Source organism: Rhinatrema bivittatum, chromosome 2 (assembly GCF_901001135.1).
Source record: "Rhinatrema bivittatum chromosome 2, aRhiBiv1.1, whole genome shotgun sequence".
NCBI classification, from domain to species: domain Eukaryota; kingdom Metazoa; phylum Chordata; class Amphibia; order Gymnophiona; family Rhinatrematidae; genus Rhinatrema; species Rhinatrema bivittatum.
Window position 1 is genome coordinate 776,003,628 of NC_042616.1, and position 19,905 is coordinate 776,023,532.

At 43.6% G+C, this 19,905-nt stretch overlaps 1 protein-coding gene across 2 annotated transcripts in view; it reads left to right on the forward strand.

Moving 5' to 3' along the window:
• EFR3A (EFR3 homolog A) overlaps window positions 1-19,905 on the forward strand; it is a 648,826-nt gene that overhangs the window by 612,635 nt on the left and 16,286 nt on the right. For both annotated transcript variants that reach the window (XM_029592044.1, XM_029592042.1), the window contains one exon: window positions 4,025-4,113. In XM_029592044.1, coding sequence (XP_029447904.1) covers window positions 4,025-4,113 — 89 coding nt within the window. The remainder of the gene's footprint in view (window positions 1-4,024; window positions 4,114-19,905) is intronic.

Sequence of the window (19,905 nt, forward strand, 5' to 3'; positions counted from 1 at the left end):
CTCTCTCTCTCACATGCGCTCTCTCACATGCAAGTTTTCTCTCACACAGGATCCCACTCTTGCATGCTCTCTCACATACAGGCTCCCACTTTCATAAGCTTACTCTCGCTCTCACATGCTCTCTCTCATACGCAAGCTCCCGTACATGCTCTCATTCTTGCACAAGCTCTTACTCCCACATACACATAGGCTCTCACTCACTTTCAGGTTCCCCCCCCCTCCCCGAGACACACATTCTCACTCAGCTTCATGTTGCCATACAAACACTCAGTCTCTCAATGCTCTCTCACATGCAGACTCCTACTCCCATACATTCGTACACACACAGGCTCTCATTCTCAAACGCAGGCTCCCACTCCTACACACCCATAAATTCCCTCGCACGAGATCTCACTCCCATATGCTCCCTATCTCTCTCACACACACTCAGGCAGGCTCCCATTTACTCACACACTACCAGATAGGGTACCATTCACACTGCACATACCCACACATTCAAGCACTTACCATTCTCTCTCTCTCACACACCTAGGCAATATACCATTCACTCACATACACAAATAGAAAGCAGGCAGTCTTCCAATCAGGTCCAGAAGGCCACCGGCAGACCAATCCTGCCCGTGGCCAAAAATAAAGGGACTCATTCTCCTGCTGCTTCTAGTGTGTCTGCCTACGTTATTCAAAACTGACAGGGCTAGCATGTCCTCTATGCTGATATCGCAATGCACAAGATCAACATAGGGCACATTTTGACCACACATAGATTGAATACCAGCACACAGAGAAGCGGGAGAATGAGCTTCTTCCTCTTCTTGGCCATCGGTAGCCTTCCGGGCCTTTTCTTTCTTCAGCCGCCGGCGAGATGGGGGTATGCTGGCGGCCTCCCGGGCTTGTTTCTCTTCTCAGCCGCCGGCGACATGTGGGCCATCAGCAGCCTCCCATCCTGCTCCTTTTCTCAGCCACCGGTGAGATGGAATCCACCGTTGGCTGCGGGCCTCTTCCTTTCACAGTTGGTGGTATATGGCAGACCCCATTTTAAAGTTGGTTGTGTCTGTACACCACTGTGCACTATGAATGCTACGCCCATGCATAGAGGTCTGTATATTACACCAATATAAATAGATGTTCCATTCCCTCTTTCCAGATTAATCCACAGTTCCTCCACCTTACCCTGTAAGACCTCCAATTCTGTTTCTTTAATATTTTTTATATATATTGACATGCCTTCTCCCTTTCTTCCCACCTGGTCCTGCTTGAATAGATTGTAACCTGGTATAACTATACCCCAGTCATGGTATTCCATATTCCATGTCTCTGTGACAACTTCTTCCATGTCTACCTCTAGATACGGGACTTTATTTTCCATACTACGAGCAGTAGTGTACATAGCTTTCCAGATTTTTCCCATTTCTATACAGATATATAATGTGTTACCCATTCCCGATGATCTTAGTTTGTTTAAATCTATTTTATTAATCATTTGCGGACCTCAGTAGTGCAGTGGATTCTTGAATACATGCAAGTAAGGGTAAAGCCTGAGATCAGATAGGCTCTGTGATATTGTATAAGAAATAGAAAGACTAGATAGGCTTTGAGGTTCTTATCTGTTTCTTTTAAACTATCAGCGAGTGAAAATTGCGGTTTATCATTGAAGTATTGTTAGATTCCAAATTAGATTTGCACTACTGCAGTATCATTCTACTAACTGGCATTTTTTTTGCTTTGTTCCTCAAAAGGACAAAAATATCAGCAAATAAATTGCACAGTCACCTAATTCTTAAAAAATTCAAATTTAAAGTGATGTGCCAAACATTCAATGTAATATACATTTACAAAACACACATTTTACAAATATCTAAAACATAAATTATATATACATAATCAGTTTAACCAATAAAATATGAAAACTCTATATTAGAAAACAATCATTTAAGTCACATGTAACATCACTTAAATCCCCCCCACCTTTAAAAATATTCCCAAATAATGAAAAATTGGGAATCCCAATGTCAGTCCACTGAAGACAGCAACTATAAAACTCAAAAAATAACTCAGAAATAAACCTCTGGAGAGGGGGATTGGTTTCAATTTTTTTCTGAATTATAGTTTGATTATACGTTTACAGTATTGATATGTTTTATTTTAGTTAAAACATGGTGAGAGCCATATTCCTAAAGTAGAATAATTGTGGAAATTTATGGAAGCGAGTGTTCCTTGAGAAAGACCATGAGGGCAGAAATAAGTTCATAGCCAGAATTAGCCCCTTTGGAAGCCTGTGATGGTGAAACATGGGCATAGAATACCAGTTTTTAGGTTTTACAAGCACATCTGTTCCCTACTTATAAGAAAGGCATTATGAGAGTGGACAGACATGATTTCTAGGGATGTGAATCGTGTCCTCGATCGTCTTAACGATCGATTTCGGCTGGGAGGGGGAGGGAATCGTATTGTTGCCGTTTGGGGGGGTAAAATATCGTGAAAAATCGTGAAAAATCGAAAAATCGCAAAACCGGCACATTAAAACCCCCTAAAACCCACCCCCGACCCTTTAAATTAAATCCCCCACCCTCCCGAACCCCCCCCAAATGACTTAAATAACCTGCGGGTCCAGCGGCGGTCCGGAACGGCAGCGGTCCGGAACGGGCTCCTGCTCCTCAATCTTGTTGTCTTCAGCCGGCGCCATTTTCCAAAATGGCGGCGAAAAATGGCGGCGGCCATAGACGAACACGATTGGACGGCAGGAGGTCCTTCCGGACCCCCGCTGGACTTTTGGCAAGTCTCGTGGGGGTCAGGAGGCCCCCCACAAGCTGGCCAAAAGTTCCTGGAGGTCCAGCGGGGGTCAGGGAGCGATTTCCCGCCGCGAATCGTTTTCGTACGGAAAATGGCGCCGGCAGGAGATCGACTGCAGGAGGTCGTTCAGCGAGGGTTCCGGCGCCTCGCTGAACGACCTCCTGCAGTCGATCTCCTGCCGGCGCCATTTTCCGTACGAAAACGATTCGCGGCGGGAAATCGCTCCCTGACCCCCGCTGGACCTCCAGGAACTTTTGGCCAGCTTGTGGGGGGCCTCCTGACCCCCACGAGACTTGCCAAAAGTCCAGCGGGGGTCCAGAAGGACCTCCTGCCGTCCAATCGTGTTCGTCTATGGCCGCCGCCATTTTTCGCCGCCATTTTGGAAAATGGCGCCGGCTGAAGACAACAAGATTGAGGAGCAGGAGCCCGTTCCGGACCGCTGCCGTTCCGGACCGCCGCTGGACCCGCAGGTTATTTAACTCATTTGGGGGGGGGTTCGGGAGGGTGGGGGATTTAATTTAAAGGGTCGGGGGTGGGTTTTAGGGGGTTTTAGTGTGCCGGCTCACGATTCTAACGATTTATAACGATAAATCGTTAGAATCTCTATTGTATTGTGTTCCATAACGGTTTAAGACGATATTAAAATTATCGGACGATAATTTTAATCGTCCTAAAACGATTCACATCCCTAATGATTTCAGTGAACTTTATTTCATGAAAAATACGAGCTTGGATTATATAAAGGTGGACCTATAGTTTGCATATTTACTCTTTTATGATATATATTCTCAATTGACTTTATTTCATGGAAGACACATTGTTATTGAACATATAAAGCTTGATTTAGTTTGTCACATGGTTATTTTCTGTTTGGAAGAAATAGCCTCAAATTAATTTTACAAGAGCTGTATATTTGCTATGCAAATACATTGGGGTTCTCAATTTTTTGCTTATTTGGGATTTTGAATTTTTGGGGAATATTTTTAAAGAGTAGGGTATTGTTTGATGTGATATTTATAGGGACACTTTTAGATGATGATTTTTCTTTTAATGATTATTTTGTAATCACTTTAACCAATAAAATATGTGGATGTAATTTATGTATTTTGTATATTTTTTTTGTTTTATGCCATGACAGCACATGACATATTTGATGATATATTCTTAAAGCAAACACATTGTTATATATTTGGGACATTATTTCTGTTTAAAGTTTCTGATTCTTTTCTGTTAGATGAAGACAGACTTTCCAGAAGGAAGAGCATTGTGGACACAGTATCTATTCAAGTAGATATTTTGACTGGCAGCAACACAGAAGATAAGGTATATAACAAATTTTGGTGTTTCTGTAATCATCCCTTCTGCAGGCAGGAATATAATCTCCAGTCTTCCTTCTCTGCTACATATTAAAAGAGCTGCCATCAATTTATCTGTGGACAAGCAGGACAATAATCAGCCACACAAATGGGGAATGCCATCAAATGGCGCCGCAATAGAAAAGCAGTCTGAGCTCACCAAATTGGAGTTTTTCTAAGCACATATGGTGTTATTGCACAACAGTCTTCATCTTTTTTTTATTCCACTTATGTGTTTTTTGCTGTCTTTCCTTCAGCTGTTCATCAGATTTTTGCCTTCAGGTTTCTTCAATATTTTATTCTTTCCTACTTTGTTCAAAGTATTTTACATTTCTTTACTTTGTGTGAGTTTCCAATAAAAAGTATTTTCAAAATTAAATTCAACCTAGCCTTAATTCTCTTCATGATTGTGGGCAGTAAACCAGGCTTCAAAAGATGCCGCTGCTGGTCCTAAAATATAAAGTGTCTTCAAAGGTTGAATAAAAATAGGCATTTTTTATTTATTTATAATTTTTTCTTACCTGATCAGTGCAACCGTACTGTCACTTGATGTACCTAATTACATAAAAAGTAACATAGTAATGACGGCAGAAAAAGACCAGATGGTCCATCCAGTCTGCCCAGAAAGTTTCTTATAGTAGTATCTGCTGCTCCATGCAGTTAAACCCAAGCTTTATGATAAAGACAGTAATATTTATAATCACAATCAAGCAACTATCAGACCTATAACAAATTACTGTTAACATTTTTACTGGGCATTCAGACAATGCAACCTGACCACCTTTGCTTTGTGTTGCGTGTGCCAGCCACGGCAGGCCCGTGGCCATGCCCTCTTACCCTCTGCTGCCTAATCCAGCGTCTGGCTCCACTTCCCTCCTGGTTGTAGGCCACCAGCTCCATCCCCGGGCCATCCCCGCCGCTCCTGGTTCTACAACGGACTCCTGTGCTCCGCGGAGAGACGCCGCCATCCAGCACCACGCCCCTCCCTAGGCGCGCATGCACATCTCTGCTTCCTTTAAAGGGCCCACAGCGGGAACTTGGCCACGGCCCCAGATGATGACATCGTTGAAGCTCTGGTATATAAGGCCGGGCTCAGCTCATTTTGGTTGCCTTTACAACAGGTCTCCACACTGGTAGTGTACTTCGTTGCCTCCTGGTGATTCCTCCGTGTTCCTGGTTCCTGATCCCTCTGAGTTCCTGTTTCATGGTTTGTCTTCTGCGTTCCTGTGTTCGTGCTACCTAAGCTTTCCTTACAGACTGATCTCCTGGACCCAACCTCTTTTTTGCCTGACTATGCCATTGATCTTCTCCTAGACCCGACCTCTGCTTTGCCTCACTACGCCATTGATCTTCTCCTGGACCAGACTACTGCTTTTCCTGGCTACACTATTGACCTTCTCCTGGACCCACCACTGCTTTACCTAACCATGCTACTGATCATCTCCTAGACCAGACTTCAGCTTCGCCTAACCATGCTACTAATCATCTCCTAGTCCAGACCTCTGCTTCACTTGACCACGCCATTGCTTCTCTCTTGGACTTGACTTCAGCCTTGCCTTGCCACTAGTCCTTGATTGCTTCCTGCCCTGACTTCAGCTTGTTACATAAGAATATGCCATACTGGGTCAGACCAAGGGTCCATCAAGCCCAGTATCCTGTTTCCAATAGTGGCCAATCCAGGCCATAAGAACCTGGCAAGGTCCCAAAAACTAAGTCTATTCCATGTTACCTTTGCTAGTAATAGCAATGGTTATTTTCTAAGTCAACTCAATAGTAGGTAATGGACTTCCCCTCCAAGAACTTATCCAATCCTTTTTTAAACACAGCTATACTAACTGCACTAACCACATCCTCTGGCAACAAATTCCAGAGTTTAATTGTGCATTGAGTGAAAAAGAGCTTTCTCTGATTAGTTTTAAATGTGCCACATGCTAACTTCATGGAGTGCCCCCTAGTCTTTCTATTGTCTGAAAGAGTAAATAACCGATTCACATCTACCTGTTCTAGACCTCTCATGATTTTAAACATCTCTATCATATCCCCCCTCAGCCGTCTCTTCTCCAAGCTGAAAAATCCTAACCTCTTTAGTCTTTCCTCATAGGGGAGCTGTTCCATTCCCCTTATCATTTTGGTCGCCCTTCTCTGTACCTTCTCCATCGCAATTATATCTTTTTTGAGATGCGGCGACCAGAATTGTACGCCGTATTCAAGGTGTGGTCTCACCATGGAGCGATACGGAGACGACATAAAATTTTTTGTTTTATTCACCTTTCCCTTTCTAATAATTCCCAACATTCTGTTTGCTTTTTCGACTGCCGCAGCACACTGAACTGACGATTTCAGTGTGTTATCCACTATGATGCCTAGATCTCTTTCTTGGGTGGTAGCACCCTAATATGGAACCTAACATTGTATAACTATAGCATGGGTTATTTTTCCCTATATGCATCACCTTGCACTTATCCACATTAAATTTCATCTGCTATTTCGATACCCAATTTTCCAGTCTCACAAGGTCTTCCTGCAATTTATCACAGTCTGCTTGTGATTTAAGTACTCTGAACAATTTTGTATCATCTGCAAATTTGATTACTTCACTTGTCGTATTTCTTTCCAGATCATTTATAAATATATTGAAAAGTAATGGTCCCAATACAAATCCCTGAGGCATTCCACTGCCCACTCCCTTCCACTGAGAAAATTGTCCATTTAATCTTACTCTGTTTCCTGTCTTTTAACCAGTTTGTAATCCATGAAAGGACATCGCCACCTAACCCATGACTTTTTACTTTTCCTAGAAGCCTCTCATGAGGAACTTTGTCAAACGCCTTCTGAAAATCCAAGTACACTACATCTCCGGTTCACCTTTATCCACATGTTTATTAACGCCTCCATTGTTTTTGTCCTGGACTTGGCCTCTCAGGCTTCGGCCTATTCTTGCTCGGGTGCTTGTGTCAGAATTTGGTTCCTATTGGCACCCGGGTCTCCGGTACCCTGCCTCGTCCAGTACAGACACTTTTGTTTCGCTGTTGCTGCCTCTGGGCTGACCTCTCCATCTTCTCATCGATGACGACACACGGAGGCCCACCTAACTCCAGCCGACCCCGGTACCCAAAGGCTCAACCCGCGGGGAACGAGGGCTGGTATTGGCGAAGCTCCAGTGGCCTCCGTCAATCAGCCCACTCCACCTGCCGATGGTGGGGATCCATAGAATCCCTCCTACAGATAGTGTCAACCCCATCTCAGTCCAAGGGTCCACCTCCTGCGCAACACTTTGGGACTTGCCCATAGACGCTGTCCTATGTTTTTTCCATTATGTCTGCGTTTCAGTAACCCAGACCATAAAAATCAGGGCCCATGTTAGTTGCTGTCTGTATCCAATTCCACTTTTTATCCCCCTCCCTCCCCCCGCCAAAGCAAGAAATGATATTGCAGTTGCATCAAAAGCATCAAGGCTATTGGTTGAGGATAGTAATCCCCATGCCTTATGTTAAATGTAGTAACTACTGCACCATGCAGGTTACCCCACCTCTTCTTTGTTTCTGTCCTTTAGCAATCCACAGTGTTTATCCCATGCCTCTTTGAATTCATCAATTGTTTTCTTCTACATCACCTCCTCTAGAAGGCAATCCAAGCATCCACCACTCTGAAGAAATAATTCCTGATGCTGGTTCTGAGTCGTGCATCATTTAAATCTTTCAAATATCTGAAGGCCTGTATCATATCTCCCCTGCACCTCCTCTTTTCCAGGATATACATATTTAGATCCTTCATCCTTTCCTCATAAGTCTTCCAATACAGATTAGTTGCCTGTCTCCCAGGGCCAGACTATCAGGAAGCTATATTGTGAGAAAATTGTTTTTTTGAAGCTTCTGTTTCAGTATAGAGGGGACCATCACTTAAACCAAAAAAGACAGAGCTTCTCATACTAGGCCCCATGACCAAGAGAGTTCTTGCCACGGTGCCATTTCCCCCTCCAACAAAGAGGGAGCAAAATTGCGCTCTCTTGGCACTGGAATATAAATGAGCCAAGGCAGACCTGTTAGTGCCAATAGCACATAGGATGACATCTTAGGCACCATCACTGTTCAGGGCAAATATTTTGCTCATGCTGTCAACAAGTAAAGGCATCACGTCCTTTTCTGGTCCGAGATACAAAAGTTAGCATCTGACAAAAAGGTAGTTCATTCTAATTCTACTACTGCAAAACAATCTTTACCGATTCTACTTCCAGAATCTGATAGTTATACTGGGATTACACCACTCCAACTGAAGCATCATTCTTTCATGAGAAAAATGTGACTTGATTTCATCAAAAGACTATTTTACTAATATACTAGATTTCTTACTTCCTCCATCCCAACTAGAACAAATATCTCCATTTCTGGCATCCATGACCCCTATATCTGAAACTCAATCTACTATGCTGCCTTATCAATCTAGGGAAGAAATTATGCAACTGAGTCACAATCCGATCTCATGGTTCTCCTTCATCTAAAGAAAGGGCAACCTTAGAAGATTTACCTATAGTATTATCTGACTCACAACCAGGATCACAATCAGCATTAACCTCTATCATAAATTCTGATGCTGACAAGTCCTTATCTTGCTACTGACCCCTCTCTACAGCCCTTAAGTAGTACACCTCCACCAAAGGGTATTTCATATCCTGCTTTTGTCCAAAAAATAACAAAAAGCAATTCAATTTACTTTACAGGAGGAATCAGAACCAAGGGAAGATTTATTTGGTGTACTTGTATTCAAGCCCCAAAACAAGTAGTAGCTGTTACGGTTCAGAGAGTACTACAGGAACTCCAAACAAGAATGTGGCAGACACCCTTGTCTACATTAGCAGTAGCAAGGAAGTTAAATCTGAAATACAAAGTTCAACCTTTTCTCCCAGGACAAGTAGGATGGTAGTCCTCACATATGGGTGACATCATCAGGATGGAGCTCAATCACGGAACACTTTTGTCAAAGTTTCTAGAACTTTGGCACACTGAGCATGCCCAGCATGCCACTAACCCTGCATCCAGCAGGGGTCCCCCTTCAGTCTCGTTTTTTCCGCGCAGCAGTTAACATTGCGGTTCTCAGGAGTTCTGTGAGAATTCCTCACAATTTTTCCTCACAGAACTTTTCTAAAAATTTCAAAACTTTTTCCCGTCCCAGGGTCCCCCATCGACCAACGACCTCCACCGATGTTGGTAAGATTTTACCTCATTCTTCTCGGTCTGTTCCCAGCAGTGCTTCCATCGGTGCCCAACGACCACCAACCGCGAGCCACCCTTCTTTTTGAAAAATGGTAATCTGTTTTTGAAAGTGCCCTGAGTGTCCGAGGACTATGTCCATTATGAACCCTCATGACGTTTGTGTCTTATGCTTGGGGCCTTCCCACAACATCCAACAATGCACTAGTTGTGCTCAGATGACGCCGAAAGGCTGCCAGGCCCACTTAGATAAGTTGGAACACCTATTCAAATTGAAGCGTGTGTCCCCGTCCACTCCAACCAAGAGTACACCGGGTTGAAAACCCTCATCTTCATCGACTCAGTCACCATCGACGTCTCAATGCCATCGAGACACCGGTGACCGGCCATCACCGGCATCTTCACGCTCGAAGGCATCAACATCTTCTTCCTCTGTGCCGGAGAAGAACTAGACCGAGCATCGAGAAAAGCACCGTCATCGGCATCAACGTGAGCCTTCTTCCAATGTCGGCACTGACAAGCCATCGGCATCGACAGAGCCACTGGCCAAGAAGTCCCGGGGAGAGGAGCCCCCATCCTCCTCTGCACCTGGGACACTGAGGTGTTCCCCCACCTGCACCGCTGCCAGGAGCCGAGACTCCACAAATTCATGTGGACCCTCCGGCGATGCCTACTCAGCCTCCAACCCCAGCCGCTGTGTTACCAACACCAGCCTTCCGGGAGGAATTGGTCTGGATGGTCCAAGAGGCAGTACTTCAGGCACTTCAAGGATTCCAATAACCACCGGCGCTGACTCCCATAATGATGCCTGATCCGGTGCCTACCATGCTGGCTCCACTCCTCGAGTGATTGATTAACCTGATCGTGCACTTCCATCAGTGCCCGTTCCATCGATGCCATTGGCTCCTCCGAAGCCACCGATTCCAATTCCCTTGTCCTCGGACGAGGAACAACTTTTACCGATGCTGGAGCCGGTTCCAGGACCATCGGGTTTGCTACCACCTCGATGTCCATTGAAAATGCCGATGCCATTGATGCCATCACCATCCTCGATGCCGGTTCTTCCTGTTTCTGTGGCTCCATCCTTCCCATTGGGTGCCACCTCCAGATCCTGCTGGAGGTGGCATCTGAAGGCTCGCAGGGTGAAGGAGATCCACCTTATGATCTCTGAGGTGATGATTTCTCTGACACTCAGGACGAGAACCTTCTGTCAGAGCCTTCACCCCCACAAGAAGGCCGCCGCTCCCCTCCTGAAGACATTTGCCGACTTCATTAAAGAGATGTCTGAATCCATCCCTTTTAAGTTACAAATGGAGGAGGATGCCAGGCAAATAATGCCTGGCATCCTCTAAGGAAGTGATGGCAATTCCAGTGCACGAAGTGTTCCTTGACTTGTTACATCGTACCTGGGAACACCCTGGTACACTTCCACCAGTGAACAAGAAAACTGACGCAATGTACCTTGTTCAGTCAGCTCCAGGGTTTCAGAAAAGCTGGCTGCCACACCACTCTGTAGTTGTTGTCCACCAGAAGAAAGCCAAGCGATCCCGGCCTCATTCTTCTGCCCCTCCAGGTAAAGAGCAGAAGTCCTTGGATGCCTTCGGCCAAAGAGTATTCCAGGGATCTATGCTAATGGAATGTATAGCAGCCTTCACAACCATTAAGAGAAAAGTGCAAAACTTTATTATTACAACTTTCAAAAGTGTTTTAGAAATGTGTCCATACAATATAAAATCACACATACACTCATTCACACCTTAAAAACAACAGAATATACACAAGTGCCAGTATATAAGGCTCCACTGAGCCTATATAATTATACAATACCTTTTTGATGTAACATGTGTTTAAATGCCCTGTGGATATATCCACTTACAATCTTTATATTTCTAACTTCCACCTCTGTTATCCAATTCTAATAAACATGATATATCAAATTAACACATTAATAATATATATTATTGACAATACTGGCCACTGGTGTGAAATTCTGATTCTTGGAATGTCAGTTTTCAACTTCGGATATAAATTCTCATGGTCTGACCCCAACAAGCGGCCCCTGTTTCACATGCATTTGCTTCCTCAGGGGGACTGCAACCACTGAGAAAACCAAATTTAAATTTTAAGAACAGGATCATAGGACACATTTACTACCCAACTTATTAAACCAATTTTTTACCTCAAAGTCGTTTAAATTCAAAATTTTTTCACCAGGCTGCATAGATATGCATTTTTTCCAACCTTCCTCAGAACTTGAATACTCGACACTCTCAAGAACTATTCTTATCAGCTCGCTGCGAGCTGATAAGAGGTCCATCCAAGTAGGTAGTTCTTCACTCCCTCCATTTTACCATCAGCCTACTTCAATCCTTGGGTTTACTCATAAACTATCCCAAGTCACGTCTGACTCCATCACACACCCTCTTGTTCATCAGAGCAGATCTAAACACCATTCAAGCCAAGGCGTTCCACCCAAAGGACCGAGCACGCACATTGTCAACCTTAGCCAAAGCAGTACAGACTCACTGAACCACCACAGCTCGTCACCTGTTAACCCTGCTAGGCCACATGGCGTCCACAGTTCACCCCCAATGGCTCGACTAGCCATGAGAGTGACTCAGTGGACTTTAAAGTCCCAGTGGTTCCAATCACATCAAGATCTATCCCACATTGTTCACGTCACCAACCAGCTCCAACTCTCACTAGCTTTATGGATACAGGAGTCCAATCTTCTGATAGGACTACTTTTTCAATCTCCAGAACCTCAGATTACCCTAACAGATGCCTCTAACCTGGGTTGGGGAGCCCATGTCAATGACCTGCAAATCCAGGGAACTTGGACCACAGCGGAAGCACAGCACCAAATAAATTTTCTGGAGATCAGGACGATACGATACGCCCTCTTCGCTTTTCAGGATTGCCTATCCAACAAGGTAATCCTAGTCCAAACAGATAACCAGGTAGCAATGTGGTACCTAAACAAACAAGGCGGCACAGGCTCTTACCTGCTATGCCAGGAGTCGGCGCAGATATGGGCCTGGGCTCTCTCCCATTCCATGCTACTGAGAGCAACCTACCTGGCAGGTGTGGACAATGTGATGGCGGATAATCTCAGCCGGACCTTTCATCCCTATGAATGGTCCCTAAATCCCACTGTAGCAAACCAAATTTTCCACCAATGGGGCCACCCGCACAAAGACCTCTTTGCGTCAGTCCACAACCGCAAAGTAGACAATTTCTACCCTCTACACCGCAGCCACAATACACAACCACGAGATGCCTTCACCCACTCTTGGATAACGGGTCTTCTATATGCCTACCCTCCACTTCCACTCATCAGCAAGGCTCTTGTGAAGTTACGGCAGGACCGGGGCACAATGATCCTTGTAGCCCCTCACTGGCCGCGACAGGTTTGGTTTCCCATCCTATGCGACCTCTCAGTCCAGCAACCAATTCTCCTGGTCACAAATCCAACTCTAATAATGCAGAACAGCGGGCTGTTATGTGATCCGAACCTTCACTCCCTGTCTCTGACAGATTGGATGTTGAAAGGTTGATACTACAATCCCTTAACCTTTCTGACAATGTGTATCCCAGGTCCTCGTAGCTTCACGAAAGCCTTCTACTAGGAAATCTTATCGTTCCAAATGGAAAAGATTTTCCTTATGCTGCATGACAAAGAAAATAGATCCCTTTTCCTGCCCCACACAAGGTTCCTGGACTACCTCTGGTACCTTTCGGAGTCTGGTCTAAAAAGTTCTCCATCCAAGTGCATCTCAGCACCATAGCCACTTACCACAAAGGCATAGGAGATGCCCCGATCTTGGTGCAACCCCTTGTAGGGTGCTTTATGAGAGGCTTATTACAACTTAAGCCTCCACTGCATCCTCTGGCATGGAACCTCAATGTGGTACTAGCACAGCTCATGTGACCTCTGTTCGAGTCCCTGCACTCCTGCGAGCTACATCATCTCACTTGGAAAGTGCTCTTTCTACTTGCTTTGACATCAGCTCGCAGAATCAGTGAGTTACAGGCTTTGGTAACATACCCACCGTACACAAAATTACTCCACGATCGTGTGGTACTCCACACTCACCCTAAACCTTTGCCAAAGGTAGTGTTTGATTTCCACAAATCAATCCATAATCCTACCCACATTTTTTCCGAAACCTCACTCACACTCAGGTGAGCGGACCCTGCGTTCCTTGGACTGTAAACGTGCGCTCGCCTTTTATTTGGACTGCACTGCGGCCCATAGGAAGTCCACCCAACTGTTTATCTCCTTCGACAAAACCAAACTGGGAGTTCCGGTGGGCAAGCAGACCCTATCCACCTGGCTGGCGGACTATATTACCTTCTGCTACTAACAAGCAGACCTTCCACTACAGGGATGCGTGAAAGCGCATTCAGTAAGTAGCGCACCTCCGTTCTGTACTTCTTGCGGATATCTGCAGAGCTGCCACTTGGAGCTCTCTCCACACCTTTGCAGCTCATTATTGTCTTGACAAGGCTGGCAGGCAAGATTCCATCTTTGGCCAGTCTGTCTTGCGTAATTTGTTTACAGTTTAATAACCCAACGTCCTTCCTGCGACCCACTGTGAAACTCAGGCTGCCCTCCTACCCAAAACCACACCTGTTGTTGTGCCTGTTGTACTTCATTGGGTGCTTTTGGTTCACTTACTCAGGCATCCTGTAGCTTGCTATTCACACACATGTGAGGACTACCATCCTGCTTGTCCTGGGAGAAAGCAGAGTTGCTTACCTATAACAGGTGTTCTCCCAGGACAGCAGGATGTTAGTCCTCACGAAACCCGCCCGCCACCCTGCAGAGTTGGGTTCGCTTACGTTTTATTGTTTTATTTTTCGCTCATTCTTTTTGCTACAAACAAGACTTAAGGGGGGGGGGACCCCTGCTGGATGTAGGGTTAGTGGCATGCTGGGCATTCTCAGTGTGCCCGTCAAAGTTCTAGAAACTTTGACAAAAGTGTTCCGTGATTGGGCTCCATCCTGATAATGTCACCCATATGTGAGGACTAACATCCTGGTCTCCTGGGAGAACACCTGTTACAGGTAAGCAACTCTGCTTTTCCTGTCATCAAAATGTGCAATTCTCTCATGAATCTGTAGCAGTGAAATCGACTTTGAAAAGAGCAAAGCATTCCAAAATTATACATATATAACTCTTTACTAAAGCTTCCTTCAGACTCTGTTGTTCGTTTCACTGCTATACTCCAAGAAGCAGAAGACTGCTTGGGAAACATAAAATTAATCAGCTTATGATGCATAAAATACCTGTTCCATGACATCTGCAGTAGCCATTGGAGCCAGAAAGTTTACATGGCTGTGGGCTTCAGATCTTTGTCCTGATGTGCACAAAAAAACTTCTTGATGCCCCATGCACAGGGTATAATCTCTGTGGAGACAAATAAACAGTGGTTCTGATTAAAGACCACTGTTCCACTCTCCTTACCCTTTCGGCAGCTACAACTGAGCTGCTATCTACATCCAGGAAAAGTCAACCTCGGCATTGCAAGAAACAGTACTACTATTCAAGAAGAGAGTACCAGACTTACTCTTTTCAGTGGCTTTGCCCTCTACAACAGCAGGAGAGTAGGCCATATGCTAAGGCATAGGATCACCCAAATCTTTCCAGCAAGCACAATAAAATCAAATCCTATTAACTACTATATTAAAAATTATTCCCCATTAGATTTAAATAATCTTCCAGTGAGAGAAAGGCCCAAAATTTCAGCCCACTGTGATGTTTAATAACATACCATTGAATATTAAAGATCAAACCCTAGATATGCCTTATGAATTTTGAATTTTCTCCTCTGAACAATTGTTCAAAGAATCATTTCATAAATGTAGAGCATCTCCTATTCCTCCAACAAGATTTATCAGTCTATTCCACTGCAAATATGTTAGAAAATGTCCTAATGCCATAACACAACACAGAGCTGTACTACAAATATTTCCTCAATCCAAAGAAAAAAAGATGGTCTCCATCCCATCTTGGACCTAAGAGATCTCAACCAACACTGAAGAAAGAAACGTTCTGAATGAACATTCTAGGGACCATCCTCCCTGAATTAGAGATCAAAGACTGGCTAACCACGCTAGATCTCCAAGATTCCTACACATTCCTTTTCACAAAGCTCACAGGAAATTTCTATGATTCACTATAGTCATCGATTACAGTTGTGCTCATAAGTTTACATACCCCTGGTGGAATTTATAAGATGGTGTAGCATTTTAAGAAAACGATTGATCAAACATGTCTGTTATTTGTAATGTTTTTCATATTAAACTATGATGCATCACAGAATAGACAATCATTAAACAATAGTAATAAGGGAAATAAGAAAATGATCCTGTTCAAAAGTTTGCATACCCTTCATTCTTAATATCGTGTATTGACCCCTTTTTGCATCAATGACAGCTTGCAGGCTTTTGTGATAGCTGTGAATTGAGCCCCTTTATTGTCTCATGTGATAAAGCTGCCCATTCCTCTTGGCAAAAAGCCTCCAGATCCTGTAAATTCTTTGGTTATCTAACATGAACTGCATGTTTGAGTTCTCCCCAAAGTGGCTTAATGATGTTGCGGTTAGAAAATTGTGATGGCCACTGCAGAACTTCTGCTGCAGCCACTGAAGGGTCAACTTGGCCTTATATATTGGCTCATTGTCATATTGGAAAGTCCAAGTGCGCCCCATGTGCAGCTTCCTGATTGATTAATGCAAATTCTCCTCCAATATTTTCTGATAAGATGCTGCATTCATCCTGCCATCAGATTTGACTAAATTCCCTGTGTTGCACTAGCGCGCACCCCTCCAAAACTTTCACCTCCATGCTTCACGGAAGGGATGGTGTGGTTCTCCTCATAACGTTATTCGTTTTGATCATTAAGTTCAATTTTGGTCTCATCAAATTATTTTGTTCCAGAGGTTTTGAGGCTTCTCTAGGTGCTGTTTGGCATATTGTAAGCAAGCTGTTTTGTTGTGTTGGTGCAACAATGGCTTTTTTTCTGGCAACTCTACCATGTGGCCCATTTTTGTTCAAGTATTTCCTTATTGTGCATGCTGAATTACCCACACCACTTTGTTTCAGAGAAGCCTTTATTTCAGTAGAAGTTGGTTGTGGGTTTTTCTTTGCATCTTGACAAACTTTCATGGCAGTTGTGTCTGAAATCTTTCTTGGTGTACCTTGGTATTAATAGAACCCTTAATTTTCCACTTCTTGACCAGAGTTTGAACAGTACTGATTGGCATTTTCAAATCTTTGGATACCTTTTTATATCCTTTTCCTGATTTATAAAGGTGAACTACTTTGTCTCGCAGATTGTTTGACAGTCTTTTGCTTTCCACATGCTTCAGTAACCATCAAAGTCAGTGCATGCCTGGATGAAATGCACAAGGGTTTCTCAAGAGCTAAGAAACTCTGTGATCATATATATAGACACACTAATTACACTAATTACAATCAAATTACAATCAAACAAGGCACAGGTATGATACCTACCCTTCATTGCCATCTCAACTTGAATGTATATTATCAGCCCAAACATTTAAGAGTATGTAAACTTTTGAACAAGACCATTTTATTATTTCCATTATTGTTATGGTTTAATACTTATGCTATTCTGTGATGCATAATGGTTTTCATTTGAAACGCATTAAAAATATTAGACATGTTTTGTCTGATCACTCATGTTTTCTTAAAATGCTACATATCTTACAAATTCTGCTATGAGCACAATTGTATTACCAGCTTGATTTTCTCCTTTTTGGCCTTTCCATGGAACCTAGGGTATTCACAAAATCTCTCTGTTGTTGCTGCTTAACTAAGAAAGACCAGTATATTTGTGTTTCCATATTTAGATGATTGGCTAATATTGATTCATACCCTTCAAGAAGCTCATTCCTCCACTGTCCATACAATGAACACCCTTCAATCCTTGGGATTCATCATCCGTTCCCAAACATCCAACTCATATAATAGACTTCTTAGGATCCTGCCTGGATACTACACAAGGGAGAGTACTCCTCCCTCAGCAGAAGATACATGAATTCACCAAAATAATACTAACTATCAACAGGTCCTTGGTGAAGCCTCACCTGGAATACTGTGTTCAGTTCTGGAGACCGTATCTCCGAAGAGACAGAGACAAGATGGAGGCGGTCCAGAGAAGGACGACCAAAAAGGGGGAAGGTCTTCATCGAATGACTTATGAGGAGCGATTGAAGAATCTAAATATGTACACCCTGGAGGAAAGGAGGAGCAGAGGTGATATGATACAGACTTTCAGATACTTGAAAGGCTTTAATGATCCAAAGACAACGACAAACCTTTTCTGTCGGAAAAAAATCAGCAGAACCAGGGGTCACGATTTGAAGCTCCAGGGAAGAAGACTCAGAACCAATGTCAGGAAGTATTTCTTCACGGAGAGGGTGGTGGATGCCTGGGATGCCCTTCCGGAGGAAGTGGTGAAGACCAGAAGTGTGAAAGACTTCAAAGGGGTGTGGGATAAACACTGTGGATCCATAAAGTCTAGAAGACGTGAATGAATGTGGGAAAAAAAGATTTGCATTCACAAAAAAGCGGGGAGTAGCTTGCTTTTTACGGCAGTTACTACCCCAAACCAAATAAGCCTGATACTTCACTTTCAATGCATATCCAGCATAGCTCTCTGCTTCAACGGCAGGGGAGAAAGACTGATACTTCTCGCATATCCAGCATAGCTGTCTGCTTCAACGGCAGGGGAGAAAGTCTGATATTTCACGCATATCCAGCATAGCTGTCTGCTTCAATGGCAGGGGAGAAAGACTGATACTTCACTTTCAATGCATATCCAGCATAACTCTCTGATTCAACGGCAGGGGGAATGAAGAAAAGTGGATCTATATACAGACAACCAACAAGGACTGAATTACATAATCTGGGTAAACAAATAAGCATGGGTGTAGCTTGCTTATTGCGGCGGTTACTACCCCTAACTAATTAGGCTAGATATTTCACTTAGATGCAGCTCCAACACTGCTCTCTACATTAATGGTGGGGGTGGAAGGGAAATAGAACCAAAAGTTTACTAAGAGCCAAGAGTAACAGATAAGTATGAGAAATAAAGTGTGAAACTTGCTGGGCAGACTGGATGGGCCATTTGATCTTCTTCTGCCTTCATTTCTATGTTTCTATGAAACAAGTTTATGCCCGTTTCGTCAAGGAAATTTTGGGCCACATTGCAATATTCCATGTTACCCCCCTATGCATATCACAACATGAAAAAGGCTTAGTGGCAATGTTTCAATGCAATCAGCACCTACAACCACTATTGTCCAAAGTGAATGTATCCAACACTTTCATCCATTCTCTGGCTGGTTCCTTCAGATCTGTTGAGGGGTCAGTTTTTTCACCAATCGCAGTTTCAAATTATGATATTCTCAAATGGAGATATCATCTGAACAGTCTGTGTTTTCAAGGAGCTTGATTTCTACTCCACATAAATCATCTAGAGCTAACAGTGATCTTCAGTGTACTAGACGTATTCAATCCTTGTATAATCCTCAGACTGGGGTCCCTTCTAGAAGTCCACAGGTCACACACTCATATTCCAACTTTTCATCTCCTCTCCCTCCTTGTTGTACCATTTAGGTACCTTCTTGATTCTCCTCTGCACACTGAATAAATATATTCTGTGGTTAAACACAGGCTAGATACCACTTCTCCTCTCTCCTTCTCCCTCTTATACACTGGATACTAGATGAATGTCCTACATCTCCAATCTGCCTATCTACTGCCTATCTAGCAATCTGATTGCTAGATAGGCAGTAGAGTCCCTCAGAGAGAGAGAGATACCAAGATCTCTTAGGAACTCTTGTTCCGCTCTGCCCTTGGTGGGGGCAAGAAGAATGGCTGAATCTTCCTCCCAAATAAAAATCTTTCATGACAGTTAATAGCAAAATTCATTAGAGATACTTCCAACAACCACTAGATGTGAATTGGAAGTTTCTTTCTTATTTTCTAAGGCTCCTCCAGGCCTACACTCTGGAAAAAATTGAGAACTGAAAGGAAACATTCCTTCTCATGAGGCAAACTAAAAATCCACAATCACTAGAGAACACTTGTTTTTAAGAAAGCAGGAACAAACCAGCATTGCAGTCTCTGAAAGGGGGGGTCGATGTGACAGTTAGTACAATCTTCTACGCCACACTTCCCTGACTAATAGGCCATGCTCCTTTAGTAGGCATCTCAATGGGACTGTACACTTGGTTAAAGGAAAAGTGGTGTTGATTGAAACAAATAACCAAATAATGATGTTCTGTATCAACAAACAAGGAGGAACAGACTTTAAATCTGTCAAGAGACCTGCAAGATATGGAAATGGACAATTGCCCCAAAAATATATCTGATAGCTATCTTCCTGGAAATTAAACTCACACAGCAGTTGCGTTAAGTTGCCAACTATAACCACACAAGTTAATCACTGGATAATCATATAGCAGGGGAGTTTTTTTTCAGTGTAGGGGCACTTTGCAAATAGATTTCTTTGCAAT